Source organism: Eucyclogobius newberryi, unplaced genomic scaffold, assembly GCF_026437365.1.
Source record: "Eucyclogobius newberryi isolate DKJ021-1_F unplaced genomic scaffold, fEucNew1.0.hap1 SCAF_20, whole genome shotgun sequence".
Taxonomy (NCBI): domain Eukaryota; kingdom Metazoa; phylum Chordata; class Actinopteri; order Gobiiformes; family Gobiidae; genus Eucyclogobius; species Eucyclogobius newberryi.
Window position 1 is genome coordinate 24,531,716 of NW_027315835.1, and position 25,220 is coordinate 24,556,935.

General features: G+C 47.5%; 1 protein-coding gene across 1 annotated transcript in view; it reads left to right on the plus strand.

Moving 5' to 3' along the window:
• Window positions 1-25,220, plus strand: part of glp2r (glucagon-like peptide 2 receptor) — an 87,843-nt gene that overhangs the window by 17,570 nt on the left and 45,053 nt on the right. The window contains exon 4 of the mRNA XM_072456785.1: window positions 2,704-2,825. Coding sequence (XP_072312886.1) covers window positions 2,704-2,825 — 122 coding nt within the window. The remainder of the gene's footprint in view (window positions 1-2,703; window positions 2,826-25,220) is intronic.

Consider the following 25,220-nt stretch of genomic DNA (forward strand, 5'->3'; position numbering starts at 1 on the left):
CTCTTCTGTTCTACCAACATACACCCAGTATGTTACCTGCTCCACCAGAGAGAATAGAACATTGGACTTGTTTTTTGCCAATACCAAGGAGGCTTATTCTTCTTCCCCCCTCCCTCCCCTGGGCAGCTCGGACCACAACCTTGTACATCTGAGGCCTGTGTATGAACCCATCGTGCGCAGGCAGCCTGTGGTGTCCCGTGAGGTGAGGATGTGGTCTGCTGAGAGCGAGGAGGCTCTGAGGGACTGCTTCAGCACCACTGTCTGGACTGAGCTTTATGACCCACATGGGGAGGACATCAACACCATCACAGAGTGCATCACGGACTACATCAACTTCTGTTTTGAGAACATTGTTCCCTCCCGGACGGTGCTGTGTTTTCCAAACAACAAGCCATGGATTAACCGTGAACTGAAGACTCTGTTGAAGGAGAAGAAGAGAGCCTTCAGGTCAGGGAACAAGGAGGAGCTGAGGACTGTGCAGAAGGAGCTGAGGAGGAAGATCAGGCAGGCTGAGGCCGGCTACAAGAGGAGGATGGAGGAGCAGCTGCAGCAAAAGAACATTCAGGGAGTGTGGAGGAGCCTGAAAACCATCTCTGGCTTCAAAATCCCCCTGCCCAGACAGAGGGGGATCTACAGTGGGTGAATGATTTAAATGCTCACTTTTGAGGTTTGATCGGTCACCCGCCCCTCCCCCTGCACAGCTGCATGCTCCCTCTTCCACAGCTGGACAATGCCCTGCATCTGTTCCTCTTCGCTTATCTGCCCCGGACCATCAGCTCCCCACTTCGCCTGGACTCACCCATCCCCCCAGCACACGGTCCCCATGCCAACCACTGACTGTCACAGCAGCACAGGTGAGGAGTGAGCTGAAGAGGATTAAAGTGAGGAAGGCAGCAGGACCTGATGGCATCAGCCCCAGGCTCCTTAAGTCCTGCGCTGATGAACTGTGTGGAGTTATGGAGCATGTCTTCAACATGAGCCTGAAGCTGAGGGTGGTACCACAGGTCTGGAAGACCTCCTGTCTGGTACCTGTGCCTAAGACACCGCGCCCCAAAGACCTCAACAGCTTCAGGCCAGTGGCTCTCACGTCCCACCTGATGAAGACACTGGAGCGGCTAGTCCTGGACCACCTCCGCTCCACCGTGAGCTCAGCCATGGACCCGCTGCAGTTTGCATATCGGTCTGGCATCGGAGTGGAGGACGCCGTCATCTCCCTGCTGCACCGCTCTCTCTCTCACCTGGAAAAGCCTGGCAGCTCTGTGAGGATTCTGTTCTTCGATCTTTCCAGCGCCTTCAACACCATCCAGCCGCTGCTCCTGAGGGACAAGCTGGAGACGGCTGGTGTGGAGTATGACCTGGCAGAGTGGATCCTGGACTACCTCACAGACCGACCCCAGTTTGTGAGAGCCCGGAACTGTGTGTCTGACACTCGGACCTGCAGTGTGGGGGCGCCCCAGGGCACTGTCCTCGCGCCCTTTCTCTTCACCCTTTACACTGCAGACTTCAGACATGACACGGACAGCTGTGTCCTGCAGAAGTTCTCTGACGACTCTGCCATCATCGGACTCATCACGGACGACGATGACGCGGAGTACAGAGGACTGGCGCAGGACTTTGTGGACTGGTGTCAGCGGAACCACCTCCTCATCAACGCGGGGAAGACCAAGGAGATGGTGGTGGATTTCCGCAGACGCCACTTCACTGCCCCCTCACCAGTGAACATCCAGGGACGGGACATTGAGAGAGTGGACTCATACAAGTACCTGGGTGTTCATCTGAACCACAAACTGGACTGGACTCATAACACAGTGCACTGTACAGGAAGAGCCAGAGTCGGCTCTACCTCCTGAGGAGACTCAGGTCTTTTGGAGTGACAGGGCCACTCCTGAAGACCTTCTACGACTGTGTGGTGGCATCAGCCCTCCTGTACGGTGTGGCCTGCTGGAGCAGCAGCATCACAGAGAGGGAGAGGAAGAGGCTGGACAGAGTCATCAAGAAGTCCAGCTCCGTCCTGGGCTGTGCTCTGGAGTCGGTGCAGGAGGTGGGGGACAGGAGGGTCCTGGCTAGATTCACATCTATGCTGGACCATGAGTGTCACCCCCTGCAGGACACTCTCTCCGCTCTGTAGAGCAGCTTCAGTGAGAGACTGATCCACCCTCGATGTGTGAAGGAAAGGTTCCGTAGGTCTTTCCTTCCTGCTGCTGTCAGACTTTATAACAAAAACTGTTAGTACTGAACACTCGCAATACTGACCTAACCTAATACTGATGTGCAATTCTGTCTTATGTGCAATTGCTGTTGAAATTCATGTGCAATTCATGTGCAATTACTGTGAAATTCATGTGCAATCAATGTGCTGTCGTGACACATATTCATGTGCAATTACTGTCGGGATCACATGCAATGGTATTTATTTATTTATTTATTTGTCAATGGGAGTTTTTATTTATTTATAGGAGATCTTCTACTGAAAGTGTTTTTCAGACTTCCTATAAGTGATCTGTTCTTCTGTATCTACCTCTGTATCTACCTGCGTTGCACCAATGAAATTTCCCCATGTGGGACAATAAAGGAATATCTTATCTTATCTTACAAATGCAGCATTCAAAGGATGCAGTGGCTGGAACTGTTGAACCATTATTGTTATGTTTGCGTTTTGACTTTATGTGTGTTTCTGACTGACAGAATTCTAATAATTTATAGACAGCTCGAGGCGGGCCCACAGGGAGTGCCTGGAGAATGGGATATGGAGGCAGAAGGACAACTCCTCAGATCTGTGGAGAGAAGATTCCGAGTGTCAGGAGCACCATTACTTCAGAGAAAAGGTACGGACTAGTGATGCTCGCGTTTTTTTCAACCTACTGGTCAGAATTGTATTGTTCTGACCCACCCCTGCACCACATCATTGAAATGTGATGTGGTCTAATTTGACTATGGTTTTGCAAAGTCACCTGAAAGCTCTTAACTGCTAACAAAATGTAAGATTTGCACCTGAGCAAGGGGGCATTTTAGCAAATTAATCAGCCTAAAACTAACAATTTGGATCCAACATTCCTTCTCCTTTTAAACAATCAGAGACAGGGCAGGTAAATGAGGCAGGTAAATGAGCCAACGCTCATTGTTAGGAGAAAAGTGAAAGCAACACAGAGATAGTGCTGTTTTGGAAGTTGGAATAAAGTTTTCCAAAAATAACTTTAAACTGGTTTAACATGAACTCTCGGGAGCCATTTTCTCTCCCAAGACGAAAGCTAAAACCCAGCGAAAGGACTATGCTGTTTATTGAGCAATCATCTGATTGAAGACATTGTCCACAAGATGAATGTATTGTGTAAAATGTAAATATAGTGAATGTTGTTTGCATTGATTTGTAAATGTCGTGCGGATGATTCAATCTCTGTAATGTGGTAACGTGGTGATCAGCACACATTTCAGCTGCTGGTGATGTGTGGGTTTTTGCCAACCTGCTGGTCAGAATAAAGGGAATAATGATTTGCTAATATTGCATCTAAAATGAACGAGAATACAGAAAATGAAAAAATCTCTTGGTCGAGGTATCCCAGATCTCACGTAAGATTTTGATGTATGCAATATTTACAAGATAAAATTTATTTAAATTCATTTTGGGGACATTACTGAGCATTCTGCTTAGGGCACCCAAATGGCTAGCAGCGGCCCCGGGACCAGCCCCCTGGACTCGAGAATCGAGAGCAGTGATGTGGTAGAGGTCATGGACGGTGGAGAGGAGTGTGTCCTGGAGATGCTGAGCATTGGTAGCTGGAGGAGCCACAGTAGGAACCGGTGTCGGCGCGATCTGGTGAAGCGAGACGGTTGCGGCAGCGGGAGTAGCCGTGGCGATGAAAGAGACGTCCCGCTCAGATGTGGAGGGGAAATAGCGGCAGCAGTTAGCAGGAGGAACTAATTATTTCCTGGTTCACTAGCATGGACCACGCCACAACAATGGAGTATGAAAGAATGTTTATCGATAATAGTGATGATGGATCAATGATGGATTGATGAGAGTTGGCTGGGTAGAGACTCAGGATGGGGGCTTCATCTCGGGGTAATCAGCCCAGCCAATTGAGACCCCCCCCCTCGATAGAGGGTGATGTGTTAGGGTGAAGATGATAGAGACATGGGGTGGGAGGGTGTGGTCGAGAGACCAGAAACAACAAGAGATGCTGGGATAGGTCTGTACTGCCGAGGGAGAAGTGCTGAGGGAAGTAAGACCAGCGTTTGCGCACTTTACAGCCGTTACATACCTCAGAGCAGAGGTCTGAGCGAGGACAGAGACGTGTGGTTTGGACAACACATGGAAGAAAGAAAGAATACGGTTTTGTGGATGTTAGAGTCGTGCTAAAAGTGGAGCTAATGTGGAGCTAACAAGAAAACAAACTTCTGTAATGATGGTCTGTGAGGAAAACATCCAAACCTCTACAAACCTGGACAGATCAGCAGCCAAAGGTAAAAACACAGGTCAGAGTGCAATAAAGTATGAACATGACTGTCCAGCCATCCATCCATTTTCTTCCGCTTTATCCGGGGCCGGGTCGCGGGGGCAGCAGTCTAACCAGGGACTCCTAGACTTCCTCCTCCCCAGACACTTCCTCCAACTCCTCCAGGGGGATCCCGAGGCGTTCCCAGGCCAGCCAAGAGACATAGTCTCTCCAGCGTGTCCTGGGTCTTCCCCGGGGCCTCTTCCTGGTGGGACATGCCCGGAACTCCTCCCCAGGGAGGCGCCCAGGTGGCATCCGGAACAGATGCCCGAGCCACCTCAGCTGGCTCCTCTCGATGTGGAGGAGCAGCGGCTCTACTCCGAGCTCCCCCCGTGTGGCCGAGCTCCTCACCTTATCTCTAAGGGAGCGCCCAGCCACACGGCGGAGGAAACTCATTTCGACCGCTTGTATCCGCAATCTTGTCCTTTCGGTCATTACCCAAAGCTCATGACCATAGGTGAGGGTAGGAACGTAGACCGACCAGTAAATCGAGAGCTTTGCCTTTTGACTCAGCTCCTTCTTTACCACAACGGTCCGCATCACTGCAGCCGCTGCACCGATCCGCCTGTCGATCTCACGCTCCATCCTTCCCTCACTCGTGAACAAGACCCCGAGATACTTGAACTCCTCCACTTGGGGCAAGGACTCCCCACCCACCTGGAGAGGGCAAGCCACCTCAGCCATTCTCATCCCAGCCGCTTCACACTCGGCTGCGAACCGTCCCAGTGTATGCTGCAGGTCCGGGTTTGATGGAGCCATCAGGACAACATCGACTGCAAAAAGCAGAGATGAGATCCTGTGGTCCCCAAACCAGACACCCTCCGACCCCTGACTGCGCCTATAAATTCTGTCCATAAAAACTATGAACAGAACCGGTGACAAAGGGCAGCCCTGGCGGAGTCCAACATTCACTGGAAACAGGTCTTACTTACTGCCGGCAATGCTCCTACAGCTCCTGCTCCGGTCATACAGGGACTGGACAGCCCTGAGCAAAGGGCCCCATACTCCCGGAGCACCCCCCAAAGGACACCCTGAGGGACACGGTCGAAAGCCTTCTCCAGATCCACAAAGCACATGTGGACTGGTTGGGCAAACTCCCATGAACCCTCGAGCACCCGATGGAGAGTGTTCCACGTCCGGGACGAAAACCACTTTGCTCCTCCTGAACCTGAGGTTCGACTATCGGTCGGATTCTCCTCTCCAGTACCTTGGAATAGACCTTACCACGGAGGCTGAGGAGTGCGATCCCTCTGTAGTTGGAACACACCCTCCGGTCCCCCTTCTTGAACAGAGGGACCACCACCCCGGTCTGCCAGTCCAGAGGCACGGTCCCCGACCGCCACGGGATGTTGCAGAGACGTGTCAGCCAAGACAGTCCTACAACATCCAGAGACTTTAGGTACTCAGGGCGGATCTCATCCACTCCCGGAGCCCTGCCACAGAGGAGTTTGCGAACAACCTCAGTGACTTCAGCTTGGGTGATGGGCGAGCCAGCCCCTGAGTCCCCAGTCTCTACTTCCTCTTTGGAAGACGTGACTGAGGGATTAAGGAGGTCCTCAAAGTATTCCTTCCACCGTCCGACGACATCCCCAGTCGAGGTCAGTGGGCCTCCACCCGCACCGTAAACAGTGTTGGTGAGGCACTGCTTCCCCTCCTGAGGCGCCGGACTGTTTGCCAGAATTTCTTTGGGGCCAACCGATAGTCCTCCTCCATGGCCTCCCCGAACTCCTCCCAGGCCCGGGTTTTTGCCTCTGCGACAGCACAAGCTGCGGCCTGCCGATACCTGTCAATGACCTCAGGAGACCTACAAGCCAGAGTGGCCTGATAGGCCTCCTTCTTCAGTCTGACGGCATCCCTTACTTCCGGTGTCCACCACCGGGTTCGGGGGTTGCCGCAATGACAGGCACTGGAGACCTTGCGACCACAGCTCCGAGCAGCCGTATCAACAATGGAGGCGGAGAACATGGTCCACTCGGACTCAATGTCCCCAGCTTCCCCCGGGATATGGGAGAAGCTCTCCCGGAGGCGCGAGTTGAATACCCTACTAACAGACCCTCACAATGCGCTTGGGTCTGCCAAGTCTGTCCGGCTTCCTCCTCCGCCAGTGGATCCAACTCACCACCAGGTGGTGATCGGTTGACAACTCTGCCCCTCTCTTCACCCGGGTGTCCAGAACACGCTGCCGGAGGTCAGATGACACGACAACAAAGTCGATGCACAGAAGTCCAATAACTGAACACCGATCGGGGAAGCCGTTCTTCCCGATCACGCCTCTCAAGGTGTCACTGTCATTGCCCACGTGGGCGTTGAAGTCCCCCAGTAGAACAACGGAATCCCCGGTCGGTGCACTGTCCAGTACTCCTCCCAAGGACTCCAAGAAGGTCGGGTACTCTGCACTGCTGTTTGGCCCATAGGCCGCCACAACAGTGAGAGACCTGTCCCCCACCCGAAGGCGAAGGGACGCGACCCTCTCGTCCACCGGGGTGAACTCCAACACGTGGCGGCTGAGTTGAGGAGCTAGAAGCAAGCCCACACCAGCCCGCCGCCTCTCCCCGTGGGCAACACCAGAGAAGTGGAGCATCCAGCCCCTCTCGAGGAGATGGGTTCCAGAGCCTAAACTGTGCGTGGAGGTGAGGCCGACTATATCTACGACGAAAACGGCCTTGTTCGTGGACTCATCATAATGGGCTTTTGAACCGATCTTTGTCTGACCCGTCACCTAGGACCTGTTTGCCTTGGGAGACCCTACCAGGGGCTTGAAGCCCCCAACAACATAGCTCCTGGGATCATACGGACACTCTGCCCCCTCCACCACGTTAAGGTGTCGGTTCAAGGAGAGGGAACATGACTGTGTCCACACTAATGTGACTGTGAACACAAACACAATGACCTCATTTGAGTCACTACACAAATCATTTTGTCACTGAGATCAGCTTGAACTATGAAAATAGCTAGCTCATATTGAGTTTGAGCAGAAACATGTCTGTGATATGAACATTTCACATCATAAATCACATCAAAAGTCCATGTTCCTGTTCCTGCTGCTGCATAAATATGGACTCAGTCTTTCACCTGCTTCAGATTTGTGCAACAGTCTCCACAACTATTACTAGGCAGTAAAAAAGCTATTTATTTCTTATATTTTTAATTGTTTTATTTTGTACATAACATTTGGCCCACATTTTGACCAAAGAGTTTGGTTTGATGGAACACTGTGGTTCATGCACTTATTCTATATTTTCAAGGCCAGAGGCGTAACTTAACCTCCTTACTTAACGCTCCCACGTTTGTTTGAATTTAGTGGTGTCAGTTCAGGTGCACAGATAACTACACATACGTGGAAATGTTAGTGAGTACATTTAAAAGGTTTTTTAGATCTTGAGAAGTTTATTTTGTTAAGTCAAATACAATATTGTTCTGTTCCAAATACCTATTTAACAATATTAAACAATAAACTAAATGTTTTGCTCTGTAGATCAACTGGGATCTGAAGTTGTAATGACAGTATTGGTGAAATTACACTTGTTTTTCTTAAGACATTACAGTTTATGAGAACAAATGTGTTTGTAATTTATTTTAATTGATCCAGTAATTGCTTCAAAAACAGCGTAGGCTATATAAGCTCTTCTATATTTCTTATATTTTTTTTATTGTTTTATGTTTTACGTTATCTTCGGCCAGAGACCCAGCCTGAGCGTCGAAATTCGGCCCGCGGCCCAAAATGAGTTTGACATCCCTGCTCTATTCCATATGATAGGACAAGATCCAGAGTGTGCTTCTGACTGTGAGTTGGTTTATTTACATTTTGAGCAAAACCAATGATATCTAACAGGGTGCTGAAAGAATTACTGAGAGAGTTATCACTAACGCTCACATGGATATTGAAGGCTCCAGCTATAACTACTGTATCCCAGGCTAACACTAAGTTTGATATAAAGTCAGAAAATTTGTTAAAAACTCTGAATAGGGACCAGGAGGTAGAAAAACTATGAACAAAACTCCTTTTTGGTTTCTCCAATTTGGACACGTGATTGATAGCGTGAGGCTTTCAATTAACTAAATGCATTGTTAATTTTTGGACTCACATTTAGGCTTGAGTGTGATTTTTTATTTTTTTTTGTATAGTTCGAAGCCACTGTTTCATCAGGCGTGTAAATATTTCAGAATTTGTACATGATATGATTCAAAATGTTATATTCATTAAGAATAGGACAGTGATGGGACAGATTTTAAGCCCCCTTTTATACAATATTTCAATTGGTGTTAAAGATGTTTTACAAGTCTGGGACCAACTCGTTAGACAATATCAGTGTGAAACAATCATGGCATTTAGGTATGTTTGAAATTAATCAATTTGAACTTCAGGGCCCCACCCCGGAGCCAGGCCTGGGTTGGGTGCGAGCATCTGGTGGGTGGGTCCTTAACTTCAGGGGCCGAGTCGGGCTCAGTCCGAATGAGCGACGTGGGGCCACCACTTGCAGGAGGATCCGCGAGGTGCTGGTGCAGAGAGATCTAGGCGGCAGTCCACGACGAGGGCCTGTCCGACTGGATCTCCTGACACAGAAACTGGCTCTGGGGACATGGAATGTTACTTTGCTGGGGAAAAAGAGCCTAAGCTGGTGCGGGAGGTTGAGTGGCACCGATTATAGATAATAATAATAATAATAATAATAATAATAATAATAATAAGGCAGAGCAAGATAATATGTCTGTTTGCCGTAACCCGACCGAGCCGTCAAAATTATAGCCGACTGAAAAAAAAATATCAGCATTTTGTCGAAATTCTGCCAAATTCTTTTATTTTTCTTATATTTCGCCGACTCACCAACCGTTTTTTCAAAAAAGCGCCGTGTTGAATAATTTTGTATCACTGGAACTCGCTAAAAATATTACGAAGCCGAAAAAGAAATGAAAATGAAACTTAACACGAGCGGAGAACGTTCAACTCATTGTCTGTTGAAGCCTGACCCCTGGCGGTCCCTGCGTGTCACTGGCAGATTTTTAAAAAATGGCGACGGCAACATGTGTGTTCAGTGTGTCAGTGTCAGACCGGACGAAGCGAGCGAGGACGTCGACGATTCTACGACATGAAAATGGCCAAAAAATAAAATCATTTGTCCTGTACAAAAATAGTTTATTGGCTGGACTTATTAATGTTTTTGTTTTGTACATTTACGGTAGCATCTCTTTTGATAAATTATAATATTAACTTAATTTCATAGTTTTCACTTAATTCTTAATTAAATTCTATATACAAATTTGGAATTTTTTATTTATCTGTTGGGAACGTCTAGTGGAGCCCTCTGTCAGTAGGGTATTCAACTCGCACCTCCGGGAGAGCTTCTCCCATGTCCCGGGGGAGGTTGGGGACATTGAGTCCTAGTGGATCATGTTCTCCGCCTCCATTGTTGATGCGGCTGCTCGGAGTTGTGGTCGCAAGGTCTCCGGTGCCTGTCGTGGCGGCAACCCCCGAACCCGGTGGTGGACACCGGAAGTAAGGGATGCCGTCAGACTGAAGAAGGAGGCCTATCAGGCCACTCTGGCTTGTAGGTCTCCGGAGGTCATCGACGGGTATCGGCAGGCCAAGCGAGCCGCGGCTCGTGCTGTCGCAGAGGCAAAAACCCTGGCCTGGGAGGAGTTCGGGGAGGCCATGGAGGAGGACTATCGGTCGGCACCAAAGAAATTCTGGCAAACCGTCCGGCGCCTCAGGAGGGGGAAGCAGTGTCTCACCAACACCGTTTACGGTGCGGGTGGAGGCCTGCTGACCTCAACTGGGGATGTCGTCGGACGGTGGAAGGAATACTTTGAGGATCTCCTTAATCCCTCAGTCACGTCTTCCGAAGAGGAAGTAGAGACCGGGGACTCGGAGGCTGGCTCATCCATCACCCAAGCTGAAGTCACTGAGGTTGTTCGCAAACTCCTCGGTGGCAGGGCTCCGGGGGTGGATGAGATCCGCCCTGAGTACCTAAAGTATCTGGATGTTGTAGGACTTTCTTGGTTGACACGTCTCTGCAACATCGCGTGGCGTTCGGGGACCGTGCCTCTGGACTGGCAGACCGGGGTGGTGGTCCCTCTGTTCAAGAAGGGGGACCGGAGGGTGTGTTCCAACTACAGAGGGATCACACTCCTCAGCCTCCCGGGTAAGGTCTATTCCAAGGTACTGGAGAGGAGAATCCGACCGATAGTCGAACCTCGGATTCAGGAGGAGCAGAGTGGTTTTCGTCCCGGTCGTGGAACACTGGACCAGCTCTATACCCTCCATCGGGTGCTCGAGGGCTCATGGGAGTTTGCCCAACCAGTCCACATGTGCTTTGTGGATCTGGAGAAGGCTTTCGACCGTGTCCCTCGGGGTGTCCTTTGGGGGGTGCTCCGGGAGTACGGGGTCCGGGGCCCTTTGCTCAGGGCTGTCCGGTCCCTGTATGACTGGAGCAGGAGCTGTGTTCGCATTGCCGGCAGTAAGTCAGACCTGTTCCCAGTGCATGTTGGACTCCGCCAGGGCTGCCCTTTGTCACCGGTTCTGTTCATAATTTTTATGGACAGAATTTCTAGGCGCAGTCAGGGGTCGGAGGGTGTCCGGTTTGGGGACCACAGGATCTCATCTCTGCTGTTTGCAGACGATGTTGTCCTGATGGCTCCATCAAACCCGGACCTGCAACATGCACTGGGACGGTTTGCAGCCGAGTGTGAAGCGGCTGGGATGAGAATCAGCACCTCCAAATCCGAGGCCATGGTTCTCGACCGGAAAAAGGTGGCTTGCCCTCTCCAGGTGGGTGGGGTGTCCTTGCCCCAAGTGGAGGAGTTCAAGTATCTCGGGGTCTTGTTCACGAGTGAGGGAAGGATGGAGCGTGAGATCGACAGGCGGATCGGTGCAGCGGCTGCAGTGATGCAGTCGCTGCATCGGACCGTTGTGGTAAAGAGGGAGCTGAGCCGAAAGGCAAAGCTCTCTATTTACCGGTCGGTCTACGTTCCTACCCTCACCTATGGTCATGAGCTTTGGGTAGTGACCGAAAGAACAAGATCGCGGATACAAGCGGTCGAAATGAGTTTCCTCCGCCGTGTGGCTGGGCGCTCCCTTAGAGATAAGGTGAGGAGCTCGGCCACACGGGGGGAGCTCGGAGTAGAGCCGCTGCTCCTCCACGTCGAGAGGAGCCAGCTGAGGTGGCTCGGGCATCTGTTTCGGATGCCTCCTGGGCGCCTCCCTCGGGAGGTGTTTCAGGCATGTCCCACCGGGAAGAGGCCCCGGGGAAGACCCAGGACACGCTGGAGAGACTATGTCTCTCGGCTGGCCTGGGAACGCCTCGGGATCCCCCCGGAGGAGTTAGAGGAAGTGTCTGGGGAGAAGGAAGTCTGGGAGTCCCTGCTCAGACTGCTGCCCCCGCGACCCAGCCCCGGATAAAGTGGCAGAAGATGGATGGATGGATGGATGGAATTTTTATGCTTTAAAGTAAAAAATAAAATAAAAAATGTACCTTCCTAGCTACCCACTTGAACAAAACACCAAACATACAATTAATTTTGGATCTTTTTTTTGCCTTCAAAGTAAAAAAAAAAGAAGAAATAATCTACCTACCTACCTACCCACTTGAAAAATGGTGGGTCGGGTTACAGCAAACAGACAATTTATTTGGGGCAGCCTAATAATAAATCTTTTATTTATACAGCGCTTTTCAGGGACCCAAAGACGCTTGACATATACAAAAAGGGGGGGTATTTACAGACAGGGGGGGACAGCACGTACAATACACAATAATGAACAGATAAAATAAACAAGACAGGAGAGGTAGAAAGAAAATGATAGAGATGTAACGGGGGGAAGAAGTGTAGACAGTGGGGTAGAGGAGGCTAGGGGTAGGGGAGGTCATAGGCTTGGGTGAAGAGGTATGTTTTTAGGCGGGATTTAAATGTTGTGAGTGAGGGAGAGTGGCGGACAGGTTGGGGGAGGGAGTTCCAGAGTCGGGGTGCTGTTCGGGAGAATGCTCTGTCACCAAAAGTTTTGAGTCGGGATGTTGGTGCAGCCAGGGTGAGAGTGGAGGAGGAGCGGAGAGCTCGGGAGGGGTGGTGGGGGATGAGGAGGTCAGACAGATAGGGGGGGGGCTAGGTGGTGAAGAGCTTTGAAGGTGAGGAGGAGTATTTTGAAGTTGATACGCTGCTTGATGGGGAGCCAGTGGAGAGAGTGAAGAACGGGAGTGTTCACGGGACCGGGTGTGGGTGAGGAGGCGGGTGTGGGTGAGGAGGCGGGCAGCGGAGTTTTGGACCATTTGGAGTCTATGGAGGGAATGGGAGGAGATGCCAGTGAGGAGTGAGTTGCAGTAGTCAAGGCGGGAGGAGATGAAGGCATGGATGAGGGATTCAGCAGCGGGGAGGGTGAGGCAGTGTCTGATTTTGGCGATGTGGCGGAGGTGGAATATAGATAGTTGGCCCCATGCAACGTTTGGGCTCCGGAACCAATCTCCTTGAGAGGGGCTGGTAGCTAGGTGGACACCCGAAAGTAAGGAATGCCATCAGGCTGAGGAAGGAGGCATATCAGGCCTCTTTGGCTTGTCGGACATTGTAGGCGCACCACAGCTTGTGTTGTTACAGAGGCAAAATCCCGGGGCTGGGAGGAGTTCGCGGAAGGCATGGAGTACTCAAAGAAATGCTAGCAAACCATCCGACGCCTCAGGAGGGGGAAGATAAGATAAGATAGCCTTTATTTGTCAACACAATGGGGACATTTCGGTGTTGCACGCAAGGAGATACAGAAGTAAAAGAACAGATAACTTCTAGGAAGCTTTGAAAAAACACTCTTAATAGAAAAACTCTTATAAACAAAACTCTTTATGGTGCAGGTGCTTGAGGTTTTATGGGAGTTAGCCCAACTAGTCCACATGTTCTTTCTGGATCTGGAGAAGCGTTCGATCCTGTCCATCGTGTTGTCTTTTTGCGGGTACTCCGGGAGTATGGGGTCCAGGGACCTTTGCTCAGGGCTGTCCAGTCCCTGTATGACCGGAGCAAGAGCTGTGTTTGCATGGCCGGCAGTAAGTCAGACCTGCTCCTGTTGGACTCAGCCAAGGCTGCCCTTTGGCACCGGTTCTGTTCATTGTATTTATGGACTGAATTTGTAGGTGCTTAGGGGGGTTAGGGGTCGGAGTGTGTCCGGTTTGGGGACCACAGGATCTCATCTCCGCTGTTTGCAGGTGATGTTGTCCTGATGGCTCTATCGAACATGGACCTGCAACATGCGCTGGGATGATTTGCAGCTGAATGTGAAGCAGCTGGGATGAGGATCAGCACCTCCACCATGATTCTCAACCGGATAGAGGTGGCTTGACCCCTCTGGGTGGATGGGGAATCCTTGCCCCAAGTGGAGGAGTTAAAGTATCTTGGGCTCTTATTCACGTGAGGGAAGAACAGAGCATGAGATTGACAGCCGGATCTGCATCATTTGCAGTGATGCGGTCACTGTATCAAACCTAGACCTAAATGTTTAATATATATATATATATATATATATATATATATATATATATATATATATATATATATATACATACATGTTACCATCCCATGGTCCCAATGTCCACCACCACGGCTTTCCTCTGCACCTTGTCGACCACCACTAGGTCCGGTTGGTTTGCCATTACCATTCGGTCTGTCTGTATCTAGAAGTCCCAGAGGATCGTCGTTCTCCACCACCTTTGGAGGTGTTTCCCACTTTGTCCTTGGGGTCTCCAGCCCGTACTCTGCGCATATGTTTCTGTACACTATGCCAGCCACCTGGTGCTCCATGTATGCTTTCCCTGCCAGCATCTTGCACCCTGCAGTTATGTGAGGGATTGTCTCAGGGCCCCTTTAGCACAGCCTACACCTTGGGTCTTGTCTGGTGTGGTAGATCTGGGCCTCTATTGATCTGCTGTTCAGGCCCTGCTCCTGTGCTGCCATGATCACGGCCTCTGTGCTGTCCTTCAGACTCCAATGGCTCTTTCTAGCCATTGGTAGGATTTCATGATCAGTCATTTCAGTTATGTTCCGGTGGTACATCCCATGTAGGTGATTGTCCTCCCATGATGGTCCCTCCAGCACCTCATCATCTTCTGTTCCCCATTGTCTGAGATATTCACTGAGCACTTCATCTGTAGGAGCCTTGTCCTTGATGTACTTATGGATCTTAGACGTTTCGTCCTGGATAGTGGCTCTCACGCTCATTAGTCCCCGACCTCCTTCCTTACAGCTAGTGTACAGTCTTAGGGGGCTGGATTTGGGATGGAACCCTCCGTGCATGGTTAGTAGCTTTCATGTCTTCACATGTGTGGTCTGTATCTCCTCCTTTGGCCAACTGATTATTCCTGCAGGGTATCAGATCACTGGTAGGGCGTAGCTGTTTATTGCCCGGGACTTGTCTGTTATCGTTCCTTCTGGGAGTGAGACCCCCTCTGTTTGGACTTCCTTCCCTCTCTTAGTCACCATCCGCCCATACTTATCTAGTCCGAATGACATTCCAATATCTGAGCTGTAGATCCTGGTGGTGTGGATCAAGGGAGTCTGGTATTTTTGCCGATGCCTTTCTGAGCAGTGTTCATGTATTGATCCATATGCCCACTTATCATAGCCGCCATTATGCCCGACAGGGGCCTCCACGTTGTGGAGAGACAGTTTATTGGCCGATAGTTGGACGGGACTATGCCCTTTGAGGGATCCTTCTGGATCAAGATCGTACGCCCTTCGGTTAAGATAAGATAAGATAAGATAAGCCTTTATTAGTTAGAAATTTGAATGTTACAACACACAAGTAGGTACAGAAGTGAAGAGAACAGATAACTTATAGCATTTTCTTTAAACACACTTTAATAGAGGAGCTATAGGAGAGAAAAGAGAACTCTCGTTAAAAAAACCTTATGTAAGTAAAACTCTTATTTACTGCAGTTGTATGGACAGGTAATATTCCACCAATATGATTGACATTATGTCAGAGTATTGCACATGGATATGATAGCATTATGTATGGATATGACAGTATTGCACATGATTAACCGTTCGGGGTCTGGAGCTTCCTTCAATTTTGCCCTGATATACTACATAAAGAAATGTTTACCAGACCAATGTTGGGTATCTTTCTTTTCAGCACAACCTCACCTATATGATCAGTTAGTTAGTTTTTCACTTTGACAAACTATTTCAACATATTGGACCTAAACACACACAGAGAACAAGTCCTTTAGAAAGTAGTTTTTTTTTTTATTGTAAAACCCTCAAACATGCTCAACCAAGCATTTAAAAAGCTTCAAACTGAACCACAAGTTGCAAATATGAACATATAAAAGTATTCTTGTGATATATACAAGCAATTAACAACTATTTACAATAAAAAGTAGGTATATCCACAGGTGTTTTTCTTCTATTATAACCCTAACCCTATTTGTGCTGTACAGTTTCTGTCCAAAATGACACAGAGAGCCACATCACAGGCCTTGCACTTCCATGGAGTGAGGTTCCTTCTCTTGTCAGAAGGAACTCCAAACCAGGTCTAACCCAGGTCTAAACCAGGACTAAGCCAGATCTAAACCAGGACTAAACCAGGTCTAAACCAGGTCTAAACCAGGACTAAATCAGGTCTAAACCAGAACTAAACCAGGTCTAAACCAGGACTAAACCAGGTCTAAATCAGGTCCAAACCAGGTCTGAACTTGATCAACATGAAGTGTGCGCCTCATTTTGTTTCACAACAACTATTCTACTGACAATAAAATACTTACTCTCCAAAACTACTCAAAAACAGCACTGATTCCTCTCTTTCGTTCTTTCTCTTTGGCTATTTGTCATGTGACTGAATGTTTACATACTCGTGTGCACAAGCACACATTTTTTTTCAGTTCCTTTTTATCACAAAAGACGACAAAGTTATTATAATAAATGCAACACGCGCATAACAGAGCGCATATTTTTACGCACTTTTTATGGAATTGAAATGATCATAACTTTGGTTTTATTTGGTGGATTTTCATGAAACAATCACTCAAATGTAGCTACGGGTCTCCACTTATGCATGACGTTGACGGCAGCCATCCATTTTCATGCTGCGCGGTCCTAAAGCCGACCCTGTTTGCAAACGCGCCAGTGCGGTTGTCGACTCCGAAGGGTTTTAAGTCGGAATTGCACATGATAATGACAGTATACAGCATACACGTGTTCAGGGCTAACAGTGTTTGTTGTAGAGTCTGACAGCAGCAGGGAGGAAAGACCTGCAAAACCTCTCAGTGGATGGATCAGTCTGTAACTGAAGCTGCTCTCCAGAACGGTCCTGAAAGGGGGTGAGACTCATGGTCCAGTTTAGCCAGAACCCTCCTGTCCCCCACCTCTTGCACCGAGTCCAGAGCACAGCCCAGGACGGAGCTGAACCTTGTCCAGCTTCTTCCTCTCCCTCTCTGTGATGCTGCTGCTCCAGCAGACCACACCGTACAGGAGGGCTGATGCCACCACAGAGTCGTTTAAGGTCTTCAGGAGTGGCCCTGTCACTCCAAAAGACCTGAGTTTCCTCAGGAAGTAGAGCCGACTCTGGTTCTTCCTGTACAGTCTGTGTTGTGAGTCCAGTCCAGTTTGTGGTTGAGATGAACATCCAGGTACTTGTATGAGTCCACTCTCTCAATGTCCCTTCCCTGGATGTTCACTGGTGAGGTGCAGCAGAGCCATTCAGGGTGAGTTCCGTCCCTTAGCAGTGTGTTCATTTGGGTTGCAAGGCGCTCGTGGAGTGAGGTGAGTTTCTTAAGCCAGTATGCATGAATAGGGCCCAGTGCTGTCCAGTTTTTCATGCGTACACTTTTGCCGGTTGAGACGAGAACAACCTGTTTATTCTCCTGGTTTCGTTCTCTCTCGTGTACCTCTTTAGGCGGCTGGCTAAGGCTTGGAGCCTTTGCAGGGCCGGCCCAGCCTATAAGCGAACTAAGCAGCCGCGTAGGGCCCCGAGGCGTTAATAGGGCCCCCAATCTGGCAACCCGTCTTATGCGAAGTGCAAGCGCAGCGTGCGCCACAGGTGTAGTAGCGCTGCTGGCGCGGCAGCGCACAAAGCGGTAACATATAACGCACAAACCGCATTTATTTGTAATGACAATCTGGCAACCAAGGCACCAAACCTGCGCTGATTGGGCAACTTCATTGTGGCCGAGCAGAACGAGAGCAAAACATAAACACAACACAACGTGGTCCTCATGTCCAGAGGAATATATCCCCCCGATGCCGAAAAACGAAAGAAGAAACTTCTTGACGATGTAAAGAAACTGCAAACTCAACAACACTCTCCAGGTATTGAACTTATCTTACAAATAGACGGTTAATGCTGCTGTTCGAAACAACACGATTCTGTCACGTTAGTTCGCTCAGGCTGGAGGCGAGGAGAGCTCTGCCCCGTGCATAATATGTGTCTGAATGAAAGATAATAAGCTTAACATTTACACCAGCCCGGGAGTGTTAGCTGCAGGTGAGGCCGGTGAGGGGCGTCTGTGCCCCGGGTCACTAAGAGGCGGAGATCCGGTCCGGACGAGCGCCGTCTCGTCCAGAACCTCTGACGTGAGACTTTGGAGTGAACAGTGTGCGGCCCCTGTCCCGGGCCCCTGTCCCCGGGCCCCTGTCCCGGGCCCCTGTCCCCGGGCCCCTGAGCAGCCTCAGTTAGAGATGAGCGGGTTTGAGTTTGCGTCCCTCTCTCTCACATCACCATGTGTGAGATCAATCGTGACTCGTGATGTCTGTTTTACTTTGACTTCTTAAAGTGGAATGAGAGGAACGTAAAGGTTTATGCGTGTAAGGTCCTTCAGCCAATCACATCACAGCATTGTTTCATGCAGGAGTCCAGTGTGTGATGTTCTGATCAGAACAAACATTTATATTGTAATTCACTTTTAATAGATTTAAATTAAACATTTACATTTATTTAAAAAGCATCATTAGACTATTTGTTATAAATTATAATAAATTGATAGTGAAAAATAACCAGACATATTATGATTACGTCTGTTATAGAATAATACTATATATTTTTATGTAAAAGTGGCAAAGTTGCAGAAACGCAGTCTCTTCACTATAGCTGGGTTTGGACCTTCACTTCTCGTTCTGTTCATTCTCTGGGAATAACATGTTTGCACTGTTTTATCAGTGTTAATTGTTAATCAAGCAATGCTTATGCCATTTGTTTAATTTAATATAATTTGTTTTGTCACTTTGGCAAGAAGGATCAGTTGGGAGCAGTAAAAGATAAATTAGTAAGGATAACTATTAATTTTACATTTTCAGTTAAAATGAATCAATTTGATCATAATTATTTTTTATAGCCAATATTGTATTGAGTAATTAAGTACACTAATGTATTAATAACTGGCTTTAATCATTTTCTCCTGGCACAGTTTTATCACATCATCATTTTATAGCATTACAACCTCAACATTTTACTCTTACTTTAGCCGGCTGGACCACATTAAAATGCACCAGAAGACCCAAAAAAGGTCTGAAAATTTCTGGGGGAGAGCCCCCAGACCCCCCCCCCCTGTTCATTAATTTAAACTAATGTGCTAATGTGGCTGTAGACCCTTAACGCCCACAAATACGCCCAAAAACATATCTGGGACGTGTGTTATTTGTACAGGGAGTAGAGGTGATGTCAGCGGAATACCAAGTTGCATTGTGGGATTTAAGTTATCAATATTTGAGCTTGTGAGGTGTTGAGAATAAACTAACTGGCAAACGGATGCCCTGGAGTTTTGGTGCGCTTTGTTTGCGTTGAAGAAAGTTCCCATATGTGAATTGTTTACTGACAATGGCAATAAAACTGATTCTGATGACGTGGTGAGGGGCCCCCAAAAATGTTTTCGCTTAGGGCCCCCTGAAGGCTTGGGCCGGCCCTGAGCCTTTGTTTGGCAATTTCGAGCGCTTCAGGCATGGGCATCTGGTTGTACCTCTTGGGTACTTGCTTTCGCATTGCACCTTTCTGGGCCTCAGACAGTTGGCTCTACTCTCTCAGAGCTGTCTTGATCTTAGCCTCCAACCTCCTTTTCCATGGTGGGTATTTCATCTCATGGTAGCTCTTACGATAGCCAAGTGTCTCAAGGATTACTGCTGCTGAGTTGTATATCAGCTCATTGGTTTCAGTGATGGTTGTCGTAGGGATAGCTGTCAATGCTGCATTCACATTGTAACTACCGTGGTTTTTCTCGGTCTAAAAAAGGACATCACGCTCCATACTGATGTTTGTGTCCAGTCAGGTTTAATTGCAGATTTGACACTTTGACACCTTGACACCGTGAAAACTAAACAAAAACAGAAAATGCATCAGCAATAATGAATTACAAAACAGTATGAGATAAACAAACATAAGCATATTTACCGTGTTCGCCAACATGTGACCATTGGTAGTTAAGTGGTTTTCTGGCAGACGTTTGTCTTTTTCTTTTCTCTAGCCAGTCTTTTCTTTTACCGTTCTGTTTCACAGCTTCTCTCCCTCTATCTCTCTCCCGGTCTCTATTTATACTTCCGGGGCGACGCCCGTGGTCACATGATGACTTACACCGGTAAATATTAACTTAAATAAATAAACAAATAACAAAACAACCACAATGATGCCTGAGCCAACTTGGCGAGAAAACTCCCATGAAAATAAAAATGTTTGAGAATACTGACCAAATAGCGTCAGCTACACTCCCACCAAATTACCTTGGATAACAATTAAACTGTTACATTATACACTCATATATCTATACATCAAGGTAATTTCCAAGAAAACAAAACATTTCTTTTTTAAACATGTATAATCAATAACATCCAATTTAACTATTTTCTACAAGAACAACCAGCTTTTGAATAGGTCTTTCTACAACAGATAGCTTATGTAAGCGTTCACCCTTTTTTCCCAGTTTCCTGTCCCCTACTTGTAATGTCACTTTTCTCACTAGTCCATCATCACTCTCATGTACCCCAATAACTTTAGCAAGTGTCCATTCATTACGAGGTGTGTTCTCATCTTTAACTATCACAATATCACCAATCCTCATGTTGCGCTTAGGCGAATGCCAACACTGTCTCAGAGTGATGTTAGCAAGATACTCTTTCCTCCACCTGTTCCAAAACTGCTCTGACAGGAACTGAACTCTTCTCCAGCGTTTTTTTGCATACAAATCTTCCTGTACAAAGTTACCGGGTGGGGGAAATGGAATGGAACCTTTCATAGTGATTAAGTGATTTGGTGTTATGGGTTCTAAACCTTTGGGATCACTGATGCTGTCCACTGTAAGTGGGCGGCTGTTCACAATATACATCGCTTCGTAAAGAAAAGTTCTTAAGGATGCATCATCCAATCTATCAACACTTTGATCAAGAATCACAGCACGCTCCTTACTGTCCTAATCTGACACTCCCAGGCACCTCCTGCATGACTTGAACTTGGTGCATTCATAACAAAGTCACAGTGCTTTTCTGCCAGATAGGATTTTCTAGTTCACGTTTAGTTCCTGTGAAATTTGTTCCTTGGTCTGACCTGATCTGTCGCACAGGTCCACGAATAGCTATAACGCATCTTAAAGCATTAATAAACGCATCGGTTGTCATATCATCTAACATTTCAATATGAATTGCTCTACTACTTCAACATGTAAACAGAAGACCATACCGCTTGTACACTTTACGACCTTGTTTGGTATTAAAAGGTCCAAAACCACAATAAGTGAACAGTGGTGAAGGGTCGATGCGGTCGAAGGGTAGATCTGCCATTCTTTGTTGTTCAGGTGGTGCACGAGCTCTCCTAGACCACACGCACTGTCTGATGTACTGAGCTACTGCTTTACTTCCACCCACAATCCAGTAGCCGTTTGCTCTTATCTCATTCAACGTTTGTCCTCTGCCTTGATGTTGGGTCTTGTTATGATAATGTGCAATAATGAGACGGGTAACATCACAGTCTTTTGGTAGGACAACAGGATGTCTCAATTCAAAATGTGTGGAAGCCTTTCTTAGCCTTCCTCCTACTCTCATTACGCCGTCCTGTAGGAATGGATCAAGTTCAAAGAGTCTGTGGTTGCAGGGCAACTTCTGAGTCAATTTGTTTATGACCTTGTCAAACACATCCTTCTGTATAAGTTTGACTAGTGTTAACACCGCTTGTTGTCTTTCATCCACATTTGGAGGGTCTGTTGTGTTAATTCTCTTTGCCATCCGTTTGATGCGAGCAATGACTCCGACTGCCGTCGTCCATTTTGAGAATCTTGCCAAGTGCTCCTTTGTGTCACTTTGCTGTGTTGACTCAGTTTTTAGCACTTGTATTGTTTTTATTTCAGGATCTCCCACCATGATCTCTGGGGGTGTGCTTTGTTCTGCGACAATATCTCTGTCCCATAGAAACTTGGGACCAGTGAACCAGTTTGAGTGGATAAGGTCTGATACTTTTACGCCTCTTGAGGCGTGGTCCGCCGGATTTTCATTTGTCGCTACGTAGTGCCATTGTTCTGGGTTTGTAGTTTCTTGGATTCTTTGGACACGATTTGCTACGAAAACTTGAAATCGTTTAGCCTCATTGTTAATATAACCCAGTACCACTGTCCAAAAGTACTCTTGTCAATATTAAGCTCTAGTTCTCTTCTCAACATGCAGCTAACAGCAGCAGAAGTTAATGCAGCAGTTAGTTCCAACCTAGGTATTGTGACTATTTTGATTGGTGCCACTCTTGCCTTGCCCATGACTAATGCACAATGTACTTCTTGGTCACTTACTAATCTAATGTAAGAACACTGACCATAGCCTACACTGCTTGCGTCAGAGAAGTGGTGAAGCTCAACTCTCAGGACCTCTCCAAAGTTCACAGGCTTTAAACATCGGGGAATCTGGATAGAGCTAAGATTTTCCAAATCTGTCAACCACCCAAGTGGGAGACCTTAGCCTTAACTCTGAAGGAAGTGGATCATCCCACCCAATGCCTTTTAGACACATTTCTTGTAACACTTTCTTTCCCTCTAAAATGAAAGGGGCTAAGAACCCTAGCGGATCATACAGGGATGCAACAATTGACAATATACCCCGTCTGGTCATAGGTTTCTGATCAAGTGTTACATGAAAGAAAAAGTTGTCACTTTCAATGTCCCATCTTATGCCTAGCACTCTTTGAACTGGGAGGTTACTGTAGTTGAGATCAACATCTTTAATCTCCACAGCCTGTTCCGTTGCATCAATAGAGTCTATGACTTCCCTGTTGTTGGACAGGAACTTATGAAGGTGTAGTTTCCCTTCTGCACATAAAGCTTGTGCTTCTTTAACAAGTTTTACTGCCTCATTCACTGTTTCTACACTTATAAGACCATCGTCAACATAAAAATGTTTTTTAACAAAGTTAGCAGCTAATGGATAGTCCTTCTCATTTTCATTGGCTAGATGTTTCATGCCATAATTGGCGCATCCAGGGGATGAAGACGCACCGAATAGATGAACTTTCATTCGGTACTCTGAGGGCTCCGAGTCTGTGTTCCCATTTTCCCACCAAAGGAACCGCAATTAGTCTCTGTCCTTTTGACTAACATGGAACCTGTGAAACATCTTCTCAACATCACATATGACAGCAATGTTGTGCTTACGAAAACGACAAAGTACTCCTGTGAGGCCATTTGTAAGATCAGGTCCTGTTAAAAGGTGGTCGTTTAGTGCTGTTCCTTCAAACTTTGCTGAGCAGTCAAATACCACCCTGATTTTGTCTGGCTTGCGGGGGTGATAAACTCCTTGGTGTACCAAACGTTTCCTTGTGCTGGTTTTGACTCTGCTTTTTCTGCATCACCATCTCCCAGAACTCCTTCCATGAATCTTATATAGTCAGCTTTAAACTTTGGGTCTCTGTCCAGTTTCTTTTTGAGCTGCCTTAGGCGAGCAAGAGCCGATGCTTTGTTGTTTGGGAGCTGTGGGCGTGCTTTAAATGGCAAGGGCATTTCAAGGTGTCCTTTTTCATTTTGTTTGACTTGTTCATTGAGAATCTGAAGAAACTGGATATCCTCTTGAGATATGTCTCTATCATTTGGTTTGATATCTGTAAAATCTGACTCCAGTGCCTTAATAATGGCTGAAGGGGTCACCGGAGGAACCTCTTTAACAGACACTCTATGACACAAACCAGTTACATCGCTAGCGTTTACAAGCTTAGGTGCCCCCCCTCCTACAATGCTCCAACCTAGATCGGTCCTAATAGCATAAGGCTCACTGTCACCACCAACGATGACCTCTCTGGGGGGCTAGGGCTCTGGAACAATCATACCCTATCAAGAGTCCAACAGCGCAGTCCATTAAAGGGGGCATCTTTTGAGCTAAGTCTGCAAGGTGTCTCCATTTACTGGCTGTTTGACGAGTAGGGATATGAGCACGCTCGAGCGGAATAAAGTCTCTGGTGTAAGCTGGGGGTAACTCAAACTTAGTGTCTGAGTAGAACCCTCTAATCTTAAGTCCTCGTACTCTTTGACTTTTCACTATAGAGTCTCTTTTGACCATAGTGGCAAGCTTTAGTCTAACTGGCTCTGTAGCTACCTGCAGATTTTCACACACTTCCTGATCAACGAAGGTGTGAGTACTTTGAGTGTCCAATAAAGCGTACACCAAAGTTTCACTGTCGGGAGCATTAACTGATGAGATCCACACAGGAACAATCATTGATGTGCTGCAATGCTCACAATCTCCCACTGAGCACGAGAGTGAGGTGTTGGTTGAAGGGACTTATCTGCTGAGGCGCGGTCCTCATGCAGTGGAGTTGGGTGGCTCTTTTTGCATATGCCACATGTTGCTCTGTTTTTACAGTCTTTTGAAATGTGCCCCTTTCTCAAACACGCAAAACACAGTTTGTTTTCAAATATGCACTTTTTCTTGTCGTCTATGGACATTTCTCTAAGCTTTTGGCACTTGTGTATGATGTGGTCCTCTCCACAGCACATACATTTGCTTGAGTTTTGCAGTAGAAAATCTCTATCTTTTGAGCCTTTGGATTTTACTTGCTCCGCTGAATCTACATTAGTGACAAAGGTATTTGCCTTTGTGCCTCTGGTTTCTCTGATTTGGCTGTCTACATGTGGTTTTAGGGCATACAAGGACATGCGACATGTCCTCTGCGAGGACATGTCGCAGCCTCTTTAGAGATAAAGGACTCTTGAAAGCTCGGGTAGTCCTTACTTTTGTCTAGTGCCTCAGTGACATAACGATTCCACCTTGACGTTATCCAATCTGGGAGTTTTGTCAGCATCTTCTGGTTTTCCTCACAGTCATTGAGCACTTGTAGACCTTTTATGTGGGGCATGGCATGACAACATGTGTGCAGAAAGTCACCAAACTATCTTAGCTTAACATATTCCTTTCCATTTATCTTTGGCCATTTGTTAAGCTTCTCTCTAAATGCAAGCTGCACTACAAATGAATGTCCATATCTATCATTCAGCCTCTCCCACGCCTGTTGATATGCCTCCTCATCCTTTCTATAGAAAGTGCCTCCTAAAGTAGATTTAGCCTCTCCTGCTATGTACCTTTGCAGATAAAATAACCTGTCCACAGGATTTGAGCACCGTCTTTCTATGAGCGCTTTGAAACTTGTGCTCCATTCTATGAACTTAAGAGGGTCACCTGAAAACACAGTGGGCTCTGGAGCAGGAAGTCTAGTGAGCGCAACTGACTCATGAAAAGCCTTAACAAATGATTCACTCTGCATTGCTGGCTCTACACGTTTAGCATGAGATAATAGCTTAGCACTGCCTTTGCTAT